The 21,246-nt window shown below is 42.5% G+C and overlaps 1 protein-coding gene across 2 annotated transcripts in view; it reads right to left on the bottom strand.

Moving 5' to 3' along the window:
• MEGF10 (multiple EGF-like-domains 10) overlaps positions 1 to 21,246 on the bottom strand; it is a 179,865-nt gene that overhangs the window by 12,287 nt on the left and 146,332 nt on the right. For both annotated transcript variants that reach the window (XM_010846328.1, XM_010846327.1), the window contains exons 14-21: positions 13,810 to 13,956; positions 12,510 to 12,644; positions 11,862 to 11,990; positions 10,290 to 10,418; positions 7,672 to 7,800; positions 4,075 to 4,203; positions 1,420 to 1,656; positions 22 to 143 (exon numbers count right to left, since the gene is read on the bottom strand). In XM_010846328.1, the coding sequence (XP_010844630.1) occupies positions 22 to 143; positions 1,420 to 1,656; positions 4,075 to 4,203; positions 7,672 to 7,800; positions 10,290 to 10,418; positions 11,862 to 11,990; positions 12,510 to 12,644; positions 13,810 to 13,956 (1,157 nt within the window). The remainder of the gene's footprint in view (positions 1 to 21; positions 144 to 1,419; positions 1,657 to 4,074; positions 4,204 to 7,671; positions 7,801 to 10,289; positions 10,419 to 11,861; positions 11,991 to 12,509; positions 12,645 to 13,809; positions 13,957 to 21,246) is intronic.

Here is a 21,246-nt window from a genome sequence, read left to right as displayed (position 1 = left end):
ACCTGGACCATCTCCTCTCACCTTGGCAATCCTGTCCCTGTTGTTGACGTGAGGGGATGTGGCACACTGAGTGAGCGTGTGGTAACTGGGATTGGTGAAGTAATGGCTGTTAGCATTTCCACCGTTGCCATGAGGAAGGGTTTCTGACAACAAAGAAGGAAATGGTTAAGATGGCAGGCTCCTTAAACGTGTGTGGGAAAGAGGGAAGTGAAGCGACAAGAACAAATGTTTGGACTGATTCCAGATCACAAGCGGGCAGAATCCCCTCCTGCCCGGCATGCTCAGAGAAGCCTGTGGAAGCAGCAGGCGCCTGCCTTTCTGCCCACCTCCTGGAAAAGTCTGAAAGCATCCACCAACAACTGCTCTCTGCTCTGGGGCTTGTACAAGTTGGGAAGGCATTGCTTTGAAGCTTCTTCCACTGTAACTTTCCTCTGTGTTTAAACACTTGAGCTCTTGACACAATATTCTTTCTATTTCTCTATCTACTTGTAAATCAATCTATCTACCTACCTACCTATCCATCCATCCATCCATCCATCCATATTTCTATCTATCTAACTGTGCTGGGTTTTAGTTGAGGCATGTAGGATCTAGTTCCCTGATCAGGGATTGAAGGCAGACCCCCTGCATTGGGAGCATGGAGTCTTAGCCACTGGAATACCAGGGAAGTCCAGACAATACTCTGCACTAGAAACACACCACTAAGTAAATCAGCTACTTTATGAATTCCCCCAGAATCACTTTATTTATAAACCTGAAACCCTTCACTGATTGCCCCCAAATTAACAAATACCTTAAGTTTGCAAATTCTTCACTTATATGAATCTTCTGAAGACTGAATGCATTACTTAAAAATTTACTTTTATGGGGTCTTGTGACAAAAAGGAAGATTCAGGGGTTTTATTAAAAAAACAGCCTTGGTTCTTGCTAATCCCCCCGAACTGTTTATGTGACTTGGTTGCTGTGTGACTAATAATGTACATGGGCTCCAGGACAGGCTGGAGGGTACCTGGGAAGAACCCAAGGCCAAAGACAGAAGACCTGTTTTTTTTTCTCTGATCTGCTCCATGACCTTGGTGAAGTTATGGCACCTCTTCCTCTCCCGTCCCTGTCCCCCACATATGGCAACAGCTTGGGATCAGGCGTCCAGCAAAGCTCCTTCTAGGTTGACATTCCCCACATTTAAAGCAACCATATAATGAACCCAATTTTAAATCTCTCATAAGAGAAAACAGTGATGATTTTACCACTGTTGACACATAAAACACATCTCTAACAATGCGTCGTCTCCAAACATAAAAGCTGCTCAAGGCTAATGGACAGTACCAACGGGCAGCACAGCCTAACACTCGGTTTCAAAGAACCAGGATGAAGTCTCGCTTTTCATGAGTGAAATACCTCTAGCGAGTCCAGTCTCACCTGAAATGGCATAGTCTGCATTCATGACCCTCATGGCAGGGGTGTAGGTAACCGCTGGCATGCTCGACTCCTTCCCCTTCTGCTTGTGTCTATAAATAATGAACAACGCCAGGAGGAACAGAACAACTAGGACGAGAATGATGATGCCCGCGATGGCCCCGATCTGGTAGGAGTCAGCGGGGAGAGCTGTACTGGTCCTGCTAAGGCTGTTCAGATTCCCCACTATGATAACACCAGCTAGAAACGGAAGAAAAGAGATGTGAGCGAGGATGACAATGTGCCGGACAGATATTTGATCTCTATTTACAAAAATCTCCCACAGTGCTAATAAAGCCTGGGTATTTTCAGTACATGAAATTTTCATTTGGAAACTTCTGAAAACAGAGCAGGAAGGAAGAACAAACATTCTTCATTTTCGGACACAAACCGGACGTTGTTGGTTTGTCTGTGTCCAGAAGAAGGATTCTCTAAGGCTTCAAAAAAAAAAAAAGAGAACCCAAAGATTCAACAGTAGGGTTTGGGAGCATCTCCCAGATTTCTGATTAAATGCTTAGACCAGAAATTAGATGGGGATAACAATTTATCTAATTTTTATTGTTTTTTGTTTATTATCCAGCATTAAGTTTATGAATGGCTAACTCAAATCCCTAACTTAATAGTATGTCTCTCTTTAGCATTTCTAAGAGGAAAGTAATTTTCCTTCCAATTAAGAATAAGTCTATTATAAATCTCAGAGAAGGCAATGGCAACCCACTCCAGTACTCTTGCCTGGAAAATCCCATGGACGGAGGAGCCTGGTAGGCTGCAGTCCATGGGGTCGCTAAGAGTCGGACACGACTGAGCGACTTCACTTTCACTTTTCACTTTCATGCATTGAATAAGGAAATGGCAACCCACTCCATGTTCCTGCCTGCAGAATCCCAGGGACGGGGGAGCCTGGTGGGCTGCTGTCTATGGGGTCGTACAGAGTCAGCCACGACTGAACCGACTTAGTAGCAGCAGCAGCAGCCATTATAAATCTAGTCCAAGATCAGGATCTGTCTGGTCCTAATTTCAGAAAGGTCCTAAGATCAGAAAATATATTCTATGCAGAATTTTCTATGACAGAAAGATCTGTCCCAATACCAGGTAACATCACCTCACCTAAAACCTTACTTATTAAAATTCAAAATTTCGCTTTACATGGTTCTCCCTCAAGTTCCATCAAGTGAAGACACAAGTGATATGAGTTGAGAGTCAAGAAACCTGGCATCTAAAAAAAACTGATTCATACATTTTGAACTTTCCCTTAAGCTCCTAGGCTGCAGTTTCATCATCTGTAAAAGAGGAAACTGGCCTTCATGAAGGTTCTTCCAGCTCAAGTGTCCCTATGACTATATGATTCTAAATGCTGGAACTTCTTATAAGACAACCTGCCTCGAAAGGAACCACGGCCAATGTAGTGTGATCACAATGCACAATGCATTGTAACAATGATGTGACTGTGGAATATGATGTCAGATTTTTATGATGGCCAAGTACAAATCATGAACATGTCAAAGTTATTTTATGAAAGAAAGTTAAATACAAATACCCACATAGTGTACAGTTTAAGATAACTCCACTTACAAGAATTTTATGAAATTTCTATATGAATTTTTAAAAGCCTTTATCACCCGTATATTTAAGACCACCTGCACTAGGAGCTCTCATGCTTCAGAACCATCTTTCTCAAGGGCGCCATCTATCCCAGAATAGGACTGATTACTGATGACGTCATTACCACGCATCCTAGTTAAGAACCACGGGCACAAGTTTCTTAAAAAGCTAGACATGCAACCACCATACAACCCAATCCTTCTACTCCTATGAACTTGCCCAAGAGAAAAGAAACCCTATGATGCCACAGAGACTTGAAACACTATTGTTCACAATAGTTTTATCTGCAGTAGCCCAAACTGGAAGCAGTCCAAATGTCCATTAACAGGTGAACGGATGGGTAAACAAATTATGGTATAACCACCTAATAGAATATTATTCAGCAACAGAAGGAATTGAAGTATGGAGATACCCAACAACATGGTTCAATCTCAAAATAATTATGCTAAGTAAATAAAATCAGATGAAAAAGAGGAGAGTATGGTTCTACATATACAAAATTCTAAGAAATGCAAACTAATCTCTAGTGACAGAAAGTAGATCACTTTTCACCTGAGACCTAGAGGACAGCGGTGGTCGGGAACAGCATGAGGAAATTTTGGGGGGTGGTGATATATTCATTATTTTTATTGTGGTGATAGTTTCATGGATGTATAGATATGTCAGATTTTATCAAGTGGTATTCTTTGTTTTTTTACATATGTGTTGTATTGGGCTGGCCAAAAAGTTCATTCAGGTTTCTCTGTATACCGTTATGAACTTTTTGGCCAACCCAATTTGTGTGTGTGTGTGTGTGTGTGTGTGTACAAAGTATAATTATATATGTGTGTGTTGCTTTTTTACAGCTAATTATATCTCAATAAAGCTGAAAAAATTGAAGGCACAGTGGAAAAGTCATGAGCTTTGGAAATCCTAATATATTCTACTACAGATATTAACATAGGTAACCTCGGGCGAATCACTCAGCTTCTTTGAGCTGCAGTGTCTCCACCTGAGTAATCATCTGTGCATCCTTACCTTGATCACATCGTGCCCCCTTCCATCCTGGGCTGCAGTAACAGGTTCCGGTGATGTGGTCACAGGTAGAGTTGTTCAGACAGTCACATATCTGGCGACAGCCATAGCCATACGTTCCTGCAGGGCACTCTGAGAAGGAGATGAGAGTCCAATGTAGCTCTCCAGCCTTGGGAACCTGGGGTAAGGGTCTCACTGTATGATCTGGTGTGCCTGGGAGCCAGCCTTTTCAGGGGATCCCTGTCCAGGGAGACCTGAACCATCCAGGGTGGCCTACAGCTGTCTGGCATCCCCTGAGTCACGCTGGGACTCTAGAGGCCAGGCAGCAACGGACTGGAGACTGAGACTCTCATCACAGCTCTTGGCTCTTTCAGAGTCTACATGCCCTCCTCCTTGATGGAGGTTTGTAGAGAGTACGAGGAATCCCAATAGATCTGATGAAGATCATCATTAAGGGCAATCTGAGATGATGCCACCAGGCAAAACTATGGGATAAAAGGGGACTACACTGAAAAATACAAACTGGAGATGCTTCCTTGGGAAGATGCATATTTTACTGTAAGCTTTAAGATCTGCCTGAAGGCATATTCTGCCTTCAGTTCAGCTGGGAACTGGGAAGGAGGGAGAGGGCAAGTTTGTTAATTTTCTAGGTAAGAACTTCATTTACCATGTGTGTGCTTGGTCGCTCAGCCATGTCTGACTTTTTGGTACCCCATGGGCTCCTCTGTCCATGGGGATTCTCCAGGCAAGAATACTGGAGTGGGTTACCAAACCCTTCTCCAAGGGATTCTTTCCAACCTAGGGATCCCACTGAGTTCTCCCACATTACCGGTGGATTCTTTACCGTCTGAGCCACCAGGGAAGCTCTTATTTACCACAGAAAGCCTCAAAATTTGGATTTGCAGGTTGAAGTCTGAGACACTAAAATAATGGGATTTTTATGATATAGTTGTGTAAGAGTTAGGCATGAATTTCAAAGAATAGGCTAGGCATGTTAAATGTAAAAATCCTCATGACAAAATAAAGATGTTTTTTGTAAAATGAGCAGCAGGGGGCGATGCACAATTATTATCAGAGTTCTCTGTCAGACACAGGGTTTCTGTTTACATAGGAGCATTAGGAGAAGTCTCCAAAAATCGGGACGTTTTAATTTGATGTTCAGAGTAATCATGGAAGTACTTTAAGATGTGCTTATTTTAATAAGACTATAAATAGTCTAGCATTTAAGTGAAAGTCAGTTTAAAGCCTATTCTGGTTTCCAAGTATATATACATGTGCATACATGTTTAGGGGGGCTTCCCTGATAGCTCAGTTGGTAAAGAATCCACCTGCAATGCAGGAGACCCCAGTTCGATTCTTGGGTCAGGAAGATCCGCTGGAGAAGGGATAGGCTACCCACTCCAATATTCTTGGGCTTCCCTCATGGCTCAGCTGGTAAAGAATCCACCTGCAATGCAGGAGACCTGGTTTCGATCCCTGAGTTGGGAAGATCCCCTGGGGAAGGGAAAGGCTACCCACTCTAGTATTTTGGCCCAGAGAATTCCATGGTGTCGCAAAGAGTTGGACACCTCTGAGCGACTTTCACTTACTTACTTACTTACTTACTTATATGTTTAGACATGTACACACATAATTACATGTGTAGACATGTACACACACAATTATATTGCATACACAAAGTGGTGTGCAGGCAACTGTGCGACCAAGTACCTGTTTCATGGTTAAATGAACTAGCAGTGCAGAACTAAAATGGGGCTATCTTTGTCCAGGCTGACTCCTGAATATCACTCTTGGTATTTTACTAGATGCAAGGATATGCAAATATATTCTAGAGTTTAGGGTTTGGGCTTCCTAGGTGGCTCCAGTGGTAAAGAACCTGCTTGCCACTGCCAGAGACAGAGATGCGTGCGCGATCCCTAGGTCAGGAAGATTCCCTGGAGAAGGAAACGGCAACCCACTACAGTATTCTTGCCTTGAGAATCCCATGGGCAGAGGAGCCTGGCAGGCTACAGCCCATAGGGTTGCAAAGAGTCAGACACCACTAAAGCAACTTAGTACAAGCACAATTCTAGAGTTTAGCAAATAAGATTGAGACAAACTGACTGTCCAGTGGTGATATGAGGATCTGGGGAGGGAGCCTGATGGAGGGAGCATAATGCTTTATTGCCAAAGCCCTGCCGACCTTTCCAGGCAACAATGCCCCTACAGCCATGTAATCTCTGGTACGTCTTTCTCAAGAGCACACCCTCTGTAAGCAGGAAGCGTCCTGCACCTTTCCTGTCATTTATGATAAGAGAGTGAGCCTCATAAGCTCTACTGCTGCTGCTGCTGCTAAGTCACTTCAGTCGTGTCCAACTCTGTGCGAGCCCATAGACGGCAGCTCACCAGGCTCCCCCATCCCTGGGATTCTCCAGGCAAGAACATGGAGTGGGTTGCCATTTCCTTCTCCAATACATGAAAGTGAAAAGTGAAAGTGAAGTCGCTCAGTCGTGTCCGACTCTTAGCGACCCCATGGACTGCAGCCTACCAGGCTCCTCCGTCTATGGGATTTTCCAGGCAAGAGTACTGGAGTGGGGTGCCATTGCCTGATTTATTCAGTGTGAACGCTGAATGAAAGTCACAGAGAAAGGAATAATAAACTACTCTGAAACATTAAGTCTAAGGCTAATGTTCTTACAGCCCTGGGAGCAGCTGCATAGCTGATGGAATAGAAATGGAAACATAAGGATGGGGAATTCCTACGGAGCATACTCTCCTTGAGTGGGATTTTTTACAACAAGAACAAAAAAATTAAGGCAATATATTGTCTGGAGGGTTGTTAAGATTAAGATGAGGAGTAGTTAGTGGAAACAGTATAAAACCACTATCAAGAGAAAGTTGTCAAAAGCGTAGCCATGTTTGCACAGACTCACCCCCGCCCCTATAGTGGATCTGGCTCTGGGTTCCCAGCCCCTTTGAATGCATACTCCTCTTGGATTCCTGTGGGCTTCTTTGGTGGCTTGGATGGTAAAGAATCTGCCTGCTAATGCGGGAGACCCAGGTTCGATCCCTGCGTCAAGAAGATCCCCTGGAGGAGGCATGGCAACCCACTCCAGTATTCTTGCCTGAAGAATTCCATGGACAGAGGAGCCTGGTGGGCTACATCCATGGGGTCACAAAAAGGACACGACTGAATAACTAACACACACACCTGGGTGCCCAGCCCCCCTGAATGCACATTCCTCCATCGTGAGATCAGGTTCTGCCTCTGCCATGAAGAACACTTGACTGGCTCTTTTAAAGCTCTGAGCAGCCACGTTTCAAAAACAAGAAGGGGAGGAAGAGAGAGCCAGGATGAACAGATGGAAAATTTGAATACTGTCTTCATCCTAGTAGCCACACCCCCTCCACCCAGATCACTGTCAGTTCCTCAGGAGAATTCTGAGGACAAAGACAGCCAGCAAGAATCCCAAGGTGGCCAGGTCTCTGGGAGGGGAAATCAACGGTGCTGGGAAGTGACCAACCATCAGCTCAAACACCCTCAGAGCCGTGGGTCCTTCCTTCACATTGCCAGCTATGTAGGAACAGCAGCACCCAGAGATGCTACGCTCTCACACTCACTCTGTTCGCAATGCTTCCCCATGAAGCCAGTGCGGCAAGTACACTGCCCGGAGATGTGGTCGCAGTCGGCTCCGTTTTGACACTGGCATACCAACGCACAGTCCTTTCCATAGAAGCCCAGGGGACATCCTGTGCGGGAAGGAAGGACAGCAGAGTCAAGAGGCCATCGAGGAGAAACTCAGCTCTGCCTCCAATGTGTTTGAATCTGAAGGATGCTGAGCCAGTAGAGAGAGAATAAAGATAGTAATACAGTCAAAGCTTCTTACAACAGCTTTTGTGAAGTCCCAAGTTGGAGCTCTTTGGAGGAAGCTTCCTGAGCGGAAGGCAGAACAGTTCCATGCCTGGGGCAGTTTAACCATCACTTGTATCCCAGGAGGCAGGCTGCTATCTTCTTCTTCTTCTTTTTTTTTTTTTAAACCATTTACTTTATATTGGGGTATAGCCGATTACCAGTTTTATGAGTTTCAGGTGAACAGCAAAGGGACCAGTCATACACATCTATATATCCACTCTCCCTCAAACTCCCTTCCCATCCAGGCTGCCACATAACCTTGGGCAGATTTCCATGTGCTATACAGTAGGTCCTTGTTGGTTATCCATTTTAAATACAGCAGTGTGTACATGTCCATTACAAACTCCCTAACTATCCCTTCCCATCAGCAACCATAAGTTCATTCTCTAAGTCTTTGAGTCACTTTCTGTTTTGTAAGTAAGTTCATTTGTATTATTTCTTTTCAGGTAACACATAAAAGGTTTGGTGTCTTCTAAAAAAAAAGCATCCCATCAACCCCATGGATGTCTGGGGACATTTCTTTTAGTTTTTTTTTCACTCAACTATTAAAATCTTGGATTCAAATTCCATGAATTGAACTGAGTACTTTATGCTAAAATTGCCTACATGCTTCTACTTACAATACAGAATGTTTCCAAGTCTGCTACTAGGCCTGTCTTCTGTATCTGTTACTAATTTAGAAAATAGCATCTTCTTCTGCAAAGATATATAGTAGAATTCTGAACTTGAAAAAAAAACCAAAACTGTACTTCATGGGTGCATTGTTAAAAAAAAAAAGCAATGAGCCTTCTTACTGCTGCACAATTTTCAAGACAAAGACCACTGGACCGAGGACATGCACAAGCCCTCCTGGCTTTCCTGGGCCAGAGTGGCCCTGCAGGAGAGCTCAGGGCTCTCCGCCATCATGAAAGCTTCAGTGCAGGCTGTTTCCATGCATCACATGTGCTTTTTCTTATAGTGGTTTTAAAGAAAGTTCATGTTTCAAGAAACAGAGGCAGAGTAAGGATGCCAGCAAGTGACATCACTGCTACATATCCATTTAGCACCTACCCTGTGCCAGATTCTTTTCCTACATCTTCTCATGAAATCTTTACAGTAGCCCAGAAACACAGGGATAGTCTCCCTCTATAGAAGGGAATCGCGTCCGTGTGACACAGCCAGCAAATGGCAGGATAGCAGGGCCACGATACAAACACAGGGAGGTCTGGCTCAGACCCCACGTGCCTCCCACTGAGTTGTGCTACTTTAACTTTAAAAGGCCCTCTGATTGAAGCAGGTCCCAATTTTAGAATTACACACTCTAAGTTTTAAGTACTTTCCCCTGAAGAGCTGAAAAACTTCCTACATATACAATCTTGGCAGAATATGTTTGAGACACCATCACAGCTCAAGGTCTACATATCCTTCTAGAAACTTCCCAAAGACATGTTCAACGTATTCTCTAATTTTGTTCTCTAATTAGTATTAAATAAGAATTGCTTAACTTCTGACCCATCTTTCTTCCTTAGCTCATTTTCGTGATTTGAAATTATATATTATTGTCAATGATCACCATAATGCGTGCTCTCTTGTCTTGCCTCCTTTATTGCATTGCAGACAAAAGGGCAGAGATCAGTCTTTTTTTTTTTTTCCCCACAGCACTGAGCTGTGAATTCCTTTGTACATTATACCCTATAATGCTAAAAGTCTCCTAGAAGAAGAGGTGGTGAGGATATTATGGGATATAAAATGGAAGAAAGAATGCGTGGTTCTTGAAGCATGATCCCTGACTGATATCAACTCCTGGAAGGGTGTTAGCAATGTGGATTCTCAGGTCCCACCAAGACCAGCTGAATCAGACACTCTGGGAGCAGCGCCAGCAGTTGTACTAGTCCAATCAGCCTGGTGACTCTGAAGCTCCCTAAAATTCTAGAACCTCTGAATCGGTCTTCTCCCAGAGCGCACATTAGGTCAGGCAGTGAGGCTTGCTGTGTTCACTTCATTTCTAGTAACTGTCACTTATCTTAATCTTTGTGCTACTAGAACAACTGAGCCGTATAACTAGGGCCTGGTGAAAGGAGAGAAGAGAAAGAAGCTGCACGCTGTCACTTACGGCACTATTCCACCTCAGCGTCCTGATATGACCCGGGGACAGCAAGCCTGGAACGTGGCAGCTCTTAACCACCCAGAGGAATTCAGACGTCTAGAGGTCACTAGGTGAAGAAACCCTCCAATACCAGGAACCCTGATGAGCTCAGCTCATCCATGTGCAGGGTAGGGCCGTGTCCCCAGGAGTGCCTCCCCCCAGCCCCGACTTTTGGTGAGCCTCGGAAGGCGTGCCGCTTACTCTGAGTGCAGTAGAGCCCCGTCCAGCCCGGAGTGCATTTGCATTCCCCGTCGTAGGCGCTGCAGAAGGCCCCGTTGTGGCAGTTGCATGTATGGATGCAGTTCGGGCCCCAGTGCGCAGGGGGACAAGCTGAAAGCACAGCACAGCGTGGAGAGTTCAGTGCGAGTCCCTAGGCCAGCACCCCACAGAGAGGATCCCACCCACCTGATCCCACCTGTCCACAGCTCCTTCAGTGGACGGGTCAGCAGTGAGCATCAGGACTGAGAACGACCGTGCTCCACACAGGGCTCAAACCCAGATGGCGATGCTGGTGCCAACGGTGGCCATCACTATGATATGATATTCATTCACATGCTGCAGACCGAGGTGGGCAGAGCAAACATCATCCCAAGCTTACAGAGTTAGCTATTTAACAAACCCACACTGAGCACCTAGATATGCCCAGTGCTGTGCTAGGTCCAGGGGAGATGGCAGATAACAAGGCAGGGTCCACAGCATCCTCTGAAAGCTTACATTTTTGTAGGGGAGGCAGGCAAACCAATCAGCCAGCCACCCAGCCAGCTAGTCACCCAGCCAGTCAGCTAAAACATAAGGGCAGTAAGGACTATAAGAAAAAATAAAATAGGGAAATGGGGACAAAATGATGGGAGCTATTCCTTTATGGAAGGTATCTCTGAGGAGAGGACATTTGAGTAGAGATTAGATGGGCAATATGGTGTGACTTGAGATAAGTACTCAAGGTCACATAATTCTTGTCTGTGGTCTCTAAACCTGCACTTGTCACTCCACTCTAGACTTGTCCTGAGAGGCTTGTTTTAAACATGAAGGCTCCTATTTTCATGTGAGAACAGATTTACTATAAATACTCTTAACTGGACGAAGCAGAACATAATCAAACTAAATTATCAGGGGTCATCGCCTATCAAAGAGCAATGAGAACCTCAGATAAAGTAACATAAGATTATGGGGGTAAAATGATTTGCTTTATATTCATACCAATGCTTCAAGAACATAACTACTTAAAAGAAGGAACACTTACAATTTCTATACGGTTATCCAGTAGGGAACATGGCCCCCAAAAGATAATACATAAATGTGAATTAATTTAAAAAAAGAAAAAAATTTCTCCCATAATTGTGTGTACCGTTTTTGCCCAAGAGCAAAGGGAAAACAATATGACACTTGAAGTCTGGAATGAAGCTTTGAATGGCTTCTGAGTACAAGACCCTCATTTTGCAAAGGAAAATCATTTCAGTGAATAAGCAAAGTGCTAGCTGTTTAGGTTCTTTCCAAGGCATGAGTTAGATTTAAATACTGTAAGCAAGCTCCAATTAAAATAAATAAATTTATAAAAAATAATAATAAAATAAAATAATGCAAAAAAAGATTTAAACACAGGATCATTGCAGAGAACTCTTAATGAGGGGAGAAAAGCTACTTAAAATTTTAAAAAAATCTTCTAACTATTCATATATTATTTCTTAATTATTTAAATACTCATATTTTGATCCTAAAGAAACTGAAAACAAATGGAAATACATGGCCGACCAGTTGTTCCCAAACAAGACTTACGTTGAGAGCAGTCACTGCCGATCCACCCTGGGTAACACTGACAAGATCGGTCAATGGGGTTACAGGTTCCATTGTTGGTACAGGTACAAATTCCTGCACAGTTTTTCCCAAATCTGCCACTGGGACACACTGTGAATAAATTATAGGTCAGAAACTCATAATTACATCTCATCTCACAGAAGCCTAGACTCTTAGGATAGGAAACGACTTTAAAGGTCATCAATCCAGCTGTCCCTCTGGTAAGGTGCTTCCACTCCAGAGCATCCCTCATCCTAAATGGGCTCATTTTTGCAAACATCTGAAGCCAAAGACCCTCATTAAGGCATCACAAACCAGGAGACATCACCACACTTTTAGAAATCTCCGTTGGCTTCTCGCTCAGGGAATCAAAATCCTCCCTCATATTGATTTTTCATGGAAGACTGTTTCCAATTAAAACTGAAGAGTAGCACAGCTCAAAGAATAAAGAGATTGTGCTGGACTGGCAAGCCAGCTTTCCCAAAGCTCAAAGCCATATTTACAGAAGCTGCAGACACAGCATACCAGGAGCCGCCGCTAGCTGCAAATGCGTCCTTTGGGAAGCCTGAGGACAGACTGTATGGGGTGTGCTCACCACCACATATTTCTGCCAAAGTCTGTGCACCCTACCTTCATTGCAGAGGGCGCCTGTGAAGCCAGGCAAGCAGTCACACAGGCCTGTGATGTGGTGGCAGGGCCCACTGCTGTGTACACACTGCGGGCACGTCTGGCTGCAGCGATGCCCATAAAAACCAGGGGAGCAGACTGAAAACAGAAAGGAAATAGTTATCTTCCCTGAGACATGTTTCTCCTGTATTCCACATAAGGATCTGGTTCAAGTTTGGGATAAAAAAAATTTATTTTTAGTGATACTGAGAATTTTCCAAGCATAAATCAACGACAAAAGGAATAAGGGCAGTTTTTAATAATGAAAAGAAGCTAGGAAACTCTGAATTGCTTGAGGGCAAGCAAATGTCTTAGTTCTCTTTATTTTCCCATTTATGGCCCCAATTAGCTTGAAGCTTGGCATAGAGCAAGGGCCTGGAGAATTTTCATTGAGCAAATAAATGAGAGAAAGAAAATTCTAAATACCAACAAGGACCAAATAAATACTCACATGTTAATCCTTTATTCTTTAAGAGTCATTACTGGCAATAAATAGATCTACAGTCAGAATCAAAAGATTGTCCCTCCTCAAAATGGTTCAGGTTAATGATTGTGATTGAAAAGTGAAAAAGCAAAATGCTTCATAATTAGGTTCTTCACAAGACATTATTTGTATTTAAGTATAGAAAGACAGCATAGAACTCTTAGTACAAAAACTAATAATTAAAAAATAGAATAATGTATCTTATAATTAGTCATATATTCATTTTTTATTACATTTACTAAAAGACTAGAGAAATCTTATGGATTCATACTCTCTAACTCAAAAATTCTATTAACCCATGTCATCAGTCCCCATTTTTAATTCTGCAATCCTTTTCCCCCAGAGCACTGGCTTTCAGATTACTAGCAGGATGTATAATTTGCCGGTAGGTTTGGCTGATGTTGACTTCTGGTAATTGAGGTAAGGCCAATGCCAAAACGGCTGAATAAAATAGTTACAGGTCAATGGATTTCTGGAACACCATTTGCAAGGTTTAAGGCAGGATCAGGAAACTGACGATGGTGCCAATGAGGCAATGAAATCATTACTGAGAAGAAATGGCTAGAGCCCCATCTGTTAGGTTAGTCCTGAAGGATGGAAAAAATGAAGCCTTTGGGGCAGGGCTATGGAGCAAGGACAGCTCTGTAAAGGACAGGATGACCTATGCCACTCCTCTGCCCTCGACTGCAACAGATCATCTCTATGAACTGAGAGATCAAAATTGTGTACACGGTGATCTGAGAAGGGAAGACGGGAGGTGCGGGCTACCGAGACACTTACTTCTCTGACAAGTGGTGCCTCGGAACCCTGGTGCACACTCACAGATGCCATCATCGGGGGAGCAGGAAGCCCCATTTTTACAGTAGCAGGGCAGGGAGCAGTTGGGGCCCCAGCGCCCCTCAGCACACACGCTGTCACAGTGGACACCTGAAACGAGGCACACGGGCAAGGCTGGGTGAGACGCTGTGAGGGTGGACGCCTCGGATGCTAAGTCAGAGACCAGGACCAAGGTCACCATATCACACCTGAGTTATCATGGGTAGCAGTGAGTAGGGATGATCTAAAACTTAAAATCCACTTATACACAGCAGTTCATCATCATATATTGTATCATATATCATATCATCATAACATTAAAATAACCCCAGGACTATTCTCTATAGCATCATGAAGGAGAAGGAATACAACATCTTTGTTATACTGATTTTTCTTCCTTGGAAGGAGAAAGCAGAGAAGAAGCCCAAGGGCTCTGTCAATTGAAGGCAAAATTTATCAAAAATACTATATGATTTAGCCGTCAGGGCCTTCCTTCCTTCCCCATTCTTTATTTTTTATAGAAAAATAGGCAAAGCATGGACAGATAGAGTAAGAAAAAGGTGGTTAAATAATTTTACATAAAGAAAATCTTCCCCTGGAGCAAACAAACATAATCTTAAAATATTTTGAAAATACATTATGCAAGACAGAAAGATATACTAATCTGTGCCACCAAATTCCTCTTTAAACATTTAATCCAGCACAGGCAGGATATCACAAATGATGTTACTCATAGCTGTTGTCTAAGTGATTGATTATTGAGAACCCATATGCAGGTATTTAAATCTTAGTCTGGAAACAGAGAAACTTTAGAGTCGGTCACCAGTGAACAAATGCCTAAAAGAAACATACAGAAAATCCAAAGTTGCAAAAAATAAAACCAGGTTTTATTTCAGATAAATGGAAGTCTCCTTTGTAAATTCATATTCAAAATACCATAGGGGCCTCTTTCTTGTAAGTCACAGTACTTCACAACTCAAAGAAATGCTCTCTTTATTGAGAGGCAATAAGAATGAGTTATAATTAGGAGTGAACCAGCGACTGCTGGCCTCCGACCAAGTGAAAACACGGTAAGAACCAGCCCACTCCCACTCCGACGATTTCAGAATGCGAATTCTGCTTGCACTGAGGAGGCTGACAAGTCCATGTTTTGAATTACAGTTTTTGCTCTTAAATTGATTAGGAGAAAAGTTACCATGGCCTGAACCTTAACACAGAAGCAGTTCCAAACCCTAACGTGAACACTGTTAATTGGTGGCCAGTCATTTCTACTGAAATAACTCCACTTTTCACTCTTCCTGGTTTTCTCCATCTGAAAGTCTTCCGCGTGGTAAAGGCTGTTAAGCAGGCATGAAAAAGCACAGGCCTCATTGTGTCTCGCTGGAATTGACAACAGACTGTTATTTCAGCCTGGACTGCTGGCTGAAGAAAGGCGAGCAGGCCTGTTAGAAGCCAACTGGGGTTTAAGTGTTCCCCATAGAATAAAATGCAGAATTCTGGTCTACTATGATTTTTTTTCCCTTGAGCTCACAAATATTTGATCTTTCTTGCAAACTGAGATGGGATTGCAAATGCTCTACTCTCTAAGCACGCTAAAACAGTCCCAAAGTCTAAGCTAGTGTTCTGACACAATTACTAGGCAGAAGCAGCAAATGGACTGAGGACCAAACCACTTAGAAAGAGGCTGCACATCTAAAGTTGGTTTTGCAAACTTGAAAGAAGTACCCACAAAGGTAACCTGTTTCATTCTCTAATTCAAGTTCAGGTTCTGATCATGAGCCAGGACCCCTGTGTTACAGCAGGTAAAATGAGACACTAGCTTCATAGAGACCCAGACAACCCTGGCCATTTTGGTCTGGAGCTACCTGGGCAAATCCCACTTAGGATTTTAGAGAAGTGGAAACTCAGTGAATATTTGGATAATCTGACAATCACCCTGAAAATTAATCCTGAGTTTTGACACTGTTTTTCTAGGGTAGGAGTTTGGGGGAGGTAGAGATACTGCCATTTACATGGTCTAATTTATCAGCTACTTAACAGATTTTTACATGACACTTAATAAATTGCAGTTAAAATGAAATGGAATACATTCTAGATCAAAAAGTATATGCTGTTTTTCCACATTACAGATTATCATGATTTACATATTAATTAGCACATTCTCAATTAGAGCATGTTAAGAAAAATAACTCTAGGGCAGATTGACAAATCAGAATAAAGGGATCCTTTGTTTATACCTATTTCCTCCTCAGTAATAAGTTTGTCCAGCTGGTTAGCATAACAATCAGTTAAAATGAACTTTATCAAGGTAATTTTCATAGATGTAACAAGGTCCCTGATATAGCAAGGAGATCCATAGCAAAGATAAGCTTTTTTTTCACGTAATTTACCCATCATTTCATTTCTGGAGAATCAGGTAATTCTAGAGATCACCTATCAAGACTTCTTTCTCTAATCATATGAGTATATTTCAACAGAATCAAGCTTACGTTTAAATAATTTATTTTAGGGCTACAAAGAAGTCTTTTTTTGGCAAGTAAATTTTAACAATTCTATTACCAACTCACCCTGAAAATTCAATTCCTTTTCTTTTTCTCTATCACTAGTAACAGTCAGTCATCATTTTGCAGATATTAATGCCAAGTCTATTTGGACACAAATATAAAGCATGTCTCAGTCAGGTGGCAATTCCAGGAAAAAGGCAGGAAGCTGTCTTTTTCCTTCTTGCTTCACCTTTTTCTCCTGTTGCTATTCATCCCTTTCAGACCTCTGTGCCCTTCTGTTATCTTTTGCTTCATCTTATAGTCAGAAAGGGATAAGATAAATGTATTATTACTGAGGGCTATCACCTCTAGAAAATTAATATTTTAGAAAGCATACCTGTTAGAAGCCTAAGAAATAAATCACTGTGAAATTTAAATCTATAAGGCTGACTGAAATTCAGGAAGTAGCCCTGGGGTAAGTGCTTTTCTAGGTCACAGTTAGTGTATGGACACTGATGTGCCCTCCATATAAGGCTAACCCTACAGGGAAACTTTCTCCAGGATAGGGAACTATAAGTTTGCTTTAACTATTTTATGGGGTAAGGTAGGCGGCTGGGTGTTGTGTGTGAGTGTGTGTTTTATGCCTTACTTATTTCCACTGATCTCATCTTACTCTTTGCCAACCTTGCTGGAGTCCTATAAGACACCTTTTTGTTTCTTATTTGTCAAAGACAGAAAAGATAATTCAGCTCAATAAATATTCAAGGGGTCTAGACACTGCTGGCTTGCTAATGACAGGTTCTCGGAGAAAGACCTCCAACTCTAGGGTGACAATGGCCCCAGTAAAGACATATCCAATCCTGCCTGGAGATCATGATCAGGGAAGGAAGTAGCTTGTGAAGGTGGAGAAGGGTCCCAGGCTAATAGAATGGTGGTGCAAGGCTCAGGCCCTAAGAAGTATGTGTCTATCCTTCAGAAATCAAAAGTGTTGGGGACGGCTGAAATTGGTGCTGGAAAAGGCAGGAAAGACAGTGGGGCAGCCAGGCAGTGGTCACAAAAGGAAGCGCCAAGGATGCCATTCTATGGAGTATGAGCTTTCCTCCTGGGTTAACAGTGGAAAAAATGGCAAGGTCTTGAACTAAATCAATGGCACCTGAGGGAGATGAATTCCAGAGAAGTACAGAAGAGAATGCAGATGAAAAACCACTCTCCGGTCCATACTCCATCCAGGGTAATATAAGAATTCTCACAGTCCCATGAGAGTTGGTGCCTATGATTGTCACTGCAGAGCCCAGTACATGAAGGATGCTAAATAAATGTCTCTTGAATGAGTCAATAAGCACAGTTCCTCTTTCCAACATAATAGTCAGGACCATTTTCTAATTGGATGGAGCAACCATACCATTCTTTGTTTCTCTGAAGAAGATATGAGAAGAACATTCAAACCAGGAAGCCCAACATGTTAATATTCTGTATACCTAAAATAAGGACCCTTGCTAGCTAAGGGAGTGGAAATGTCTGCCTTACTTATTTGGGGCAAGACAGACTTTCATTAGCTCAGGTCTGTGATTTTAAATGTTAGTCCAGATTATAAAGCAACTGGAGATCTAAAGGATATCTTGAGGAAATTCCTTTGGAATGTTTATCGAAGTACAGATAGAGGCTTTAATATGAGGTACTTTGGGAAACAATTTCCTACACTATTTGGAAGAAGGGACAAAACACAAAGGGGATATCTTTAAATTTGTAGGATTCTCTGGTTCAATGGAAGTATTTTTTCCTGATAAATGTTCTAACGCTGATAAGGAGATCTGTGAGGGACTGCTTTTGCCAGGACCAAGGACAAAGAGCTCTTTGATAGCCCTCAAGAGTTGCTAGGCAATGGCTGAGTGATCGTGATAAACTTCAGCTAAGCAGCTCTAAAGAAATGCTCATGCATTTAATGCATGATGCATTATGCCTGTGGCCTTCATGTGAAATCAGCATTCACTAGGCATTTGTGATTATGTGAATGCAGTAAATAAATCATTTGGGGTGTTATTATTTCTCCCTCTCAGAGATCTAACCCAAACTCCTGGTCTTGCTTAATTGTTTATATTCCTTATGCCAGTATTGCAATATTTGGGCATCAATGAATGAAGGAAATGATTTCAATTCGATGTCCTGTTCCCAAGCAACCAACTACTAAGTATCTATTACACTGAAGAGTGTGATTTGTTAATAATCACTGGATTTGGTGATTATAGGAGAGAGGAACCAAAGACACTCTGCAACTGAATACTTGGTCATAACACTGTCTCTGCTTTTCTAATCCTCTGGACACCCAAGGCATACAGTAGTGTAGACAAGCAACTCCCCAGCGTATCCACCTCTGCCCGCCCACTGCCTTCCCTGGGAGCTGTCAGCACCTTCCTGCCCCCAGGAGCTGGTACCACCTCATCTTCCTGCTCCCAGCACCAAACGCTGCAGTTGCATACAAGGTGGAGACACTCAGCAAATGGTTGTTAAATCAAAGTTTTCTCTTTGCATACTATTAATATAAATGTTAAAGGTCCATTAAAAAGGATCTGCTATTGGTCACCACGTTGAAAACAATCTTGATAAATAAGTAATGTAAATCAGAGATGTTTGCATTTGCAGTGGCAACACCAGAAATCATGGTCTGCCTTAGTCTGGACCCAGATAAAAGCAAACAGGACAGGATGCTGGGCAGATTGGTAAAGCTGGAAGCCTGGCTTTTTCTGCAGCCTTTCGTTAAGGAAGGTGAGTCCCTCCCTTCACCCTCACTTTAGGGACCCCATGTTCTGCTTTTAAGTTACTGCCTCTCCCAAGCCCAGGTAACAAACAGACATGTAACAAAGCATGTGCTACATTTTCCCACTCCCCTGTCCACTCCCAATACCTTGAAGGGCCAAATAGTGAGTCATTCATTTGCTTACTATCACAATTCAGGCGTTACAGATCAGTACCCGGAGTTGCAGCTCCCTTACTCAACTGGTCAAAGTTGGTGTGTGTAGAGCCACTTAGAAAGGAATCTCTAAGCTTCCTCTAGTCTTCTGCCACTGGCTATGAGGGTTTCTGCAGCAGAAATGCTCCCCTGGACTTCAACTTCTTCAATCATTAGAATAGCAAGGTAGAGCAGAGGCCAGCCCACAGATGGGTAATCGCCACTACAGTTACTGGGGTTACTTTTCAAGTAACAGACAAAGCCACCAAGTAAGGCTGGGCCGGTTGCACACTGCACAAAAGCCTTTGGCTAAAGGGCTAAGTCAGAGCATAAATCTACCTTGTTACTTTCTACTACCAAGAAGCACACTCAGAGGCATTTCAAACCTTTTCTAAATTTATACAAAAGGTACGTTATGGGCTGGCAATGGCTCCATCCTTCTCAGGCACCCTCTAGATTGTCATTCAGTAGGTCTGAAGTGGGACCAAGAATATACAAGTTAAAGGAGCTCCCAGGTGACAATGATCTTAGCCAGGGTTGGGAACCAGGCTGGAGGCTACTTATCCTCCCAGACAGCTGGAAAGAAATCTTGATTAGCTGTAACACTCAGCAAAGAGGTGATCTGGCTGACTGAAAAGGAGAAAAAAACAGTGGCATGTTTCTAGTGTTTTGGGGAAGTACTTTACAAAGCATATCACTCCACTACTCTGGAAATACACATACACATTGACCTAATTATATTTCTGGAATTTCAGGATAATGATTTTGAAAAGTCGTCTCACTTATACGTGTGTGTGTGTGTGTGTGTGTGTAACAGAGGTGTGGGAGACAAAGCCCAGGCATTCTTCTCTTTCTCTCTCTTTTTTTTTTTTTTACTGCAATCTGCCTCTGTTTGATAAAGTAACCTATTGGCTAAACACATCAATAAATTAAAGTTTTAATTAACAGCATATAATAAAAGTGTATGTCTCTTCTTTTGAAAAATGGTACATTTCTTTTGGAAATAGTATCTGGGATGTCAGATGCAATTTTTGGTTAGTATTTATGGCAGTACATATTGAAGACTTTTTTATGACTAGGTAAAATGAGACAATCAATTATAGTACAAATAAATAAGAGTCTCATTTCCTTTAAGAAAAAAAAAAAAAGACCATCAAACATTAGAAAAGAGAATGAAGTTACAAGGGTGGTGAATGAGCACCTTGGTGAGACAGCAAGCTGACTTCCTCTGTCTATCACGTTAGAGCCTGACTTCCTGAGTGTAGGTATGTCCATTTCTTTGTAAGGAGGGATAGAGCTCTCCTGACCCTTTTTCTTTAATCTCCACACTCCTAGGCCAGATCCGTCTCTCCTCAGTGTCCTCAGCGGCCGAGCACTGTTGGTGTCTCTACAGATCAAATCTCGATAATTTGCTCAAGGGAAGAGTCCAGGTTCCCAAGTTAGATTTCACTGATTCTTTCGCAAAGGCCTTGCTTTTATCCCACATATTTGCTACCCTCTCTGGCAATTCTCTACATATCACTGAGAGCAAACTCCACAGCAAGGAGAAAGGAGACAGAATCACTTGCTTCCCTGAATTAAGGTTATTTATTTTGCCCCAAACCTGATATCTAAATGAAAAGCAAAGTTTTTTATTTCAAAACGTCCGTATGAGGTACCCATTCAAAGTAAGTTTGTGATGAAAAATGATAAGTCTACCCAATGTTGACAATGAAATAATACAGAGCCTACTTTTCTTTTAGAAAAACAAGGCAATTCTTGATCCAATTGTAGGGTGTTTTTCAAAACTTCAGGAATTTTCTTTTCCTGTATACACATTTGCTTATACAAGTGTGTTCTGTGAGTGTGGGGGATGACCTCTCTAAACAATGTCTCCCGGCAGCCTTAGATACTTAATATACCAAGAGTCCACACAGAAGACCCAGAGAAGTAAGACACTGGAGCCATGAAACAAAGAGACGGTGAGCAACA

The sequence above is a fragment of the Bison bison genome, unplaced genomic scaffold (genome assembly GCF_000754665.1).
Source record: "Bison bison bison isolate TAMUID 2011002044 unplaced genomic scaffold, Bison_UMD1.0 scf7180017864235, whole genome shotgun sequence".
Classification (NCBI taxonomy): domain Eukaryota; kingdom Metazoa; phylum Chordata; class Mammalia; order Artiodactyla; family Bovidae; genus Bison; species Bison bison.
Note: the sequence above shows the minus strand (reverse complement) of the source record. Positions and strands in the feature narration are given on the sequence as shown.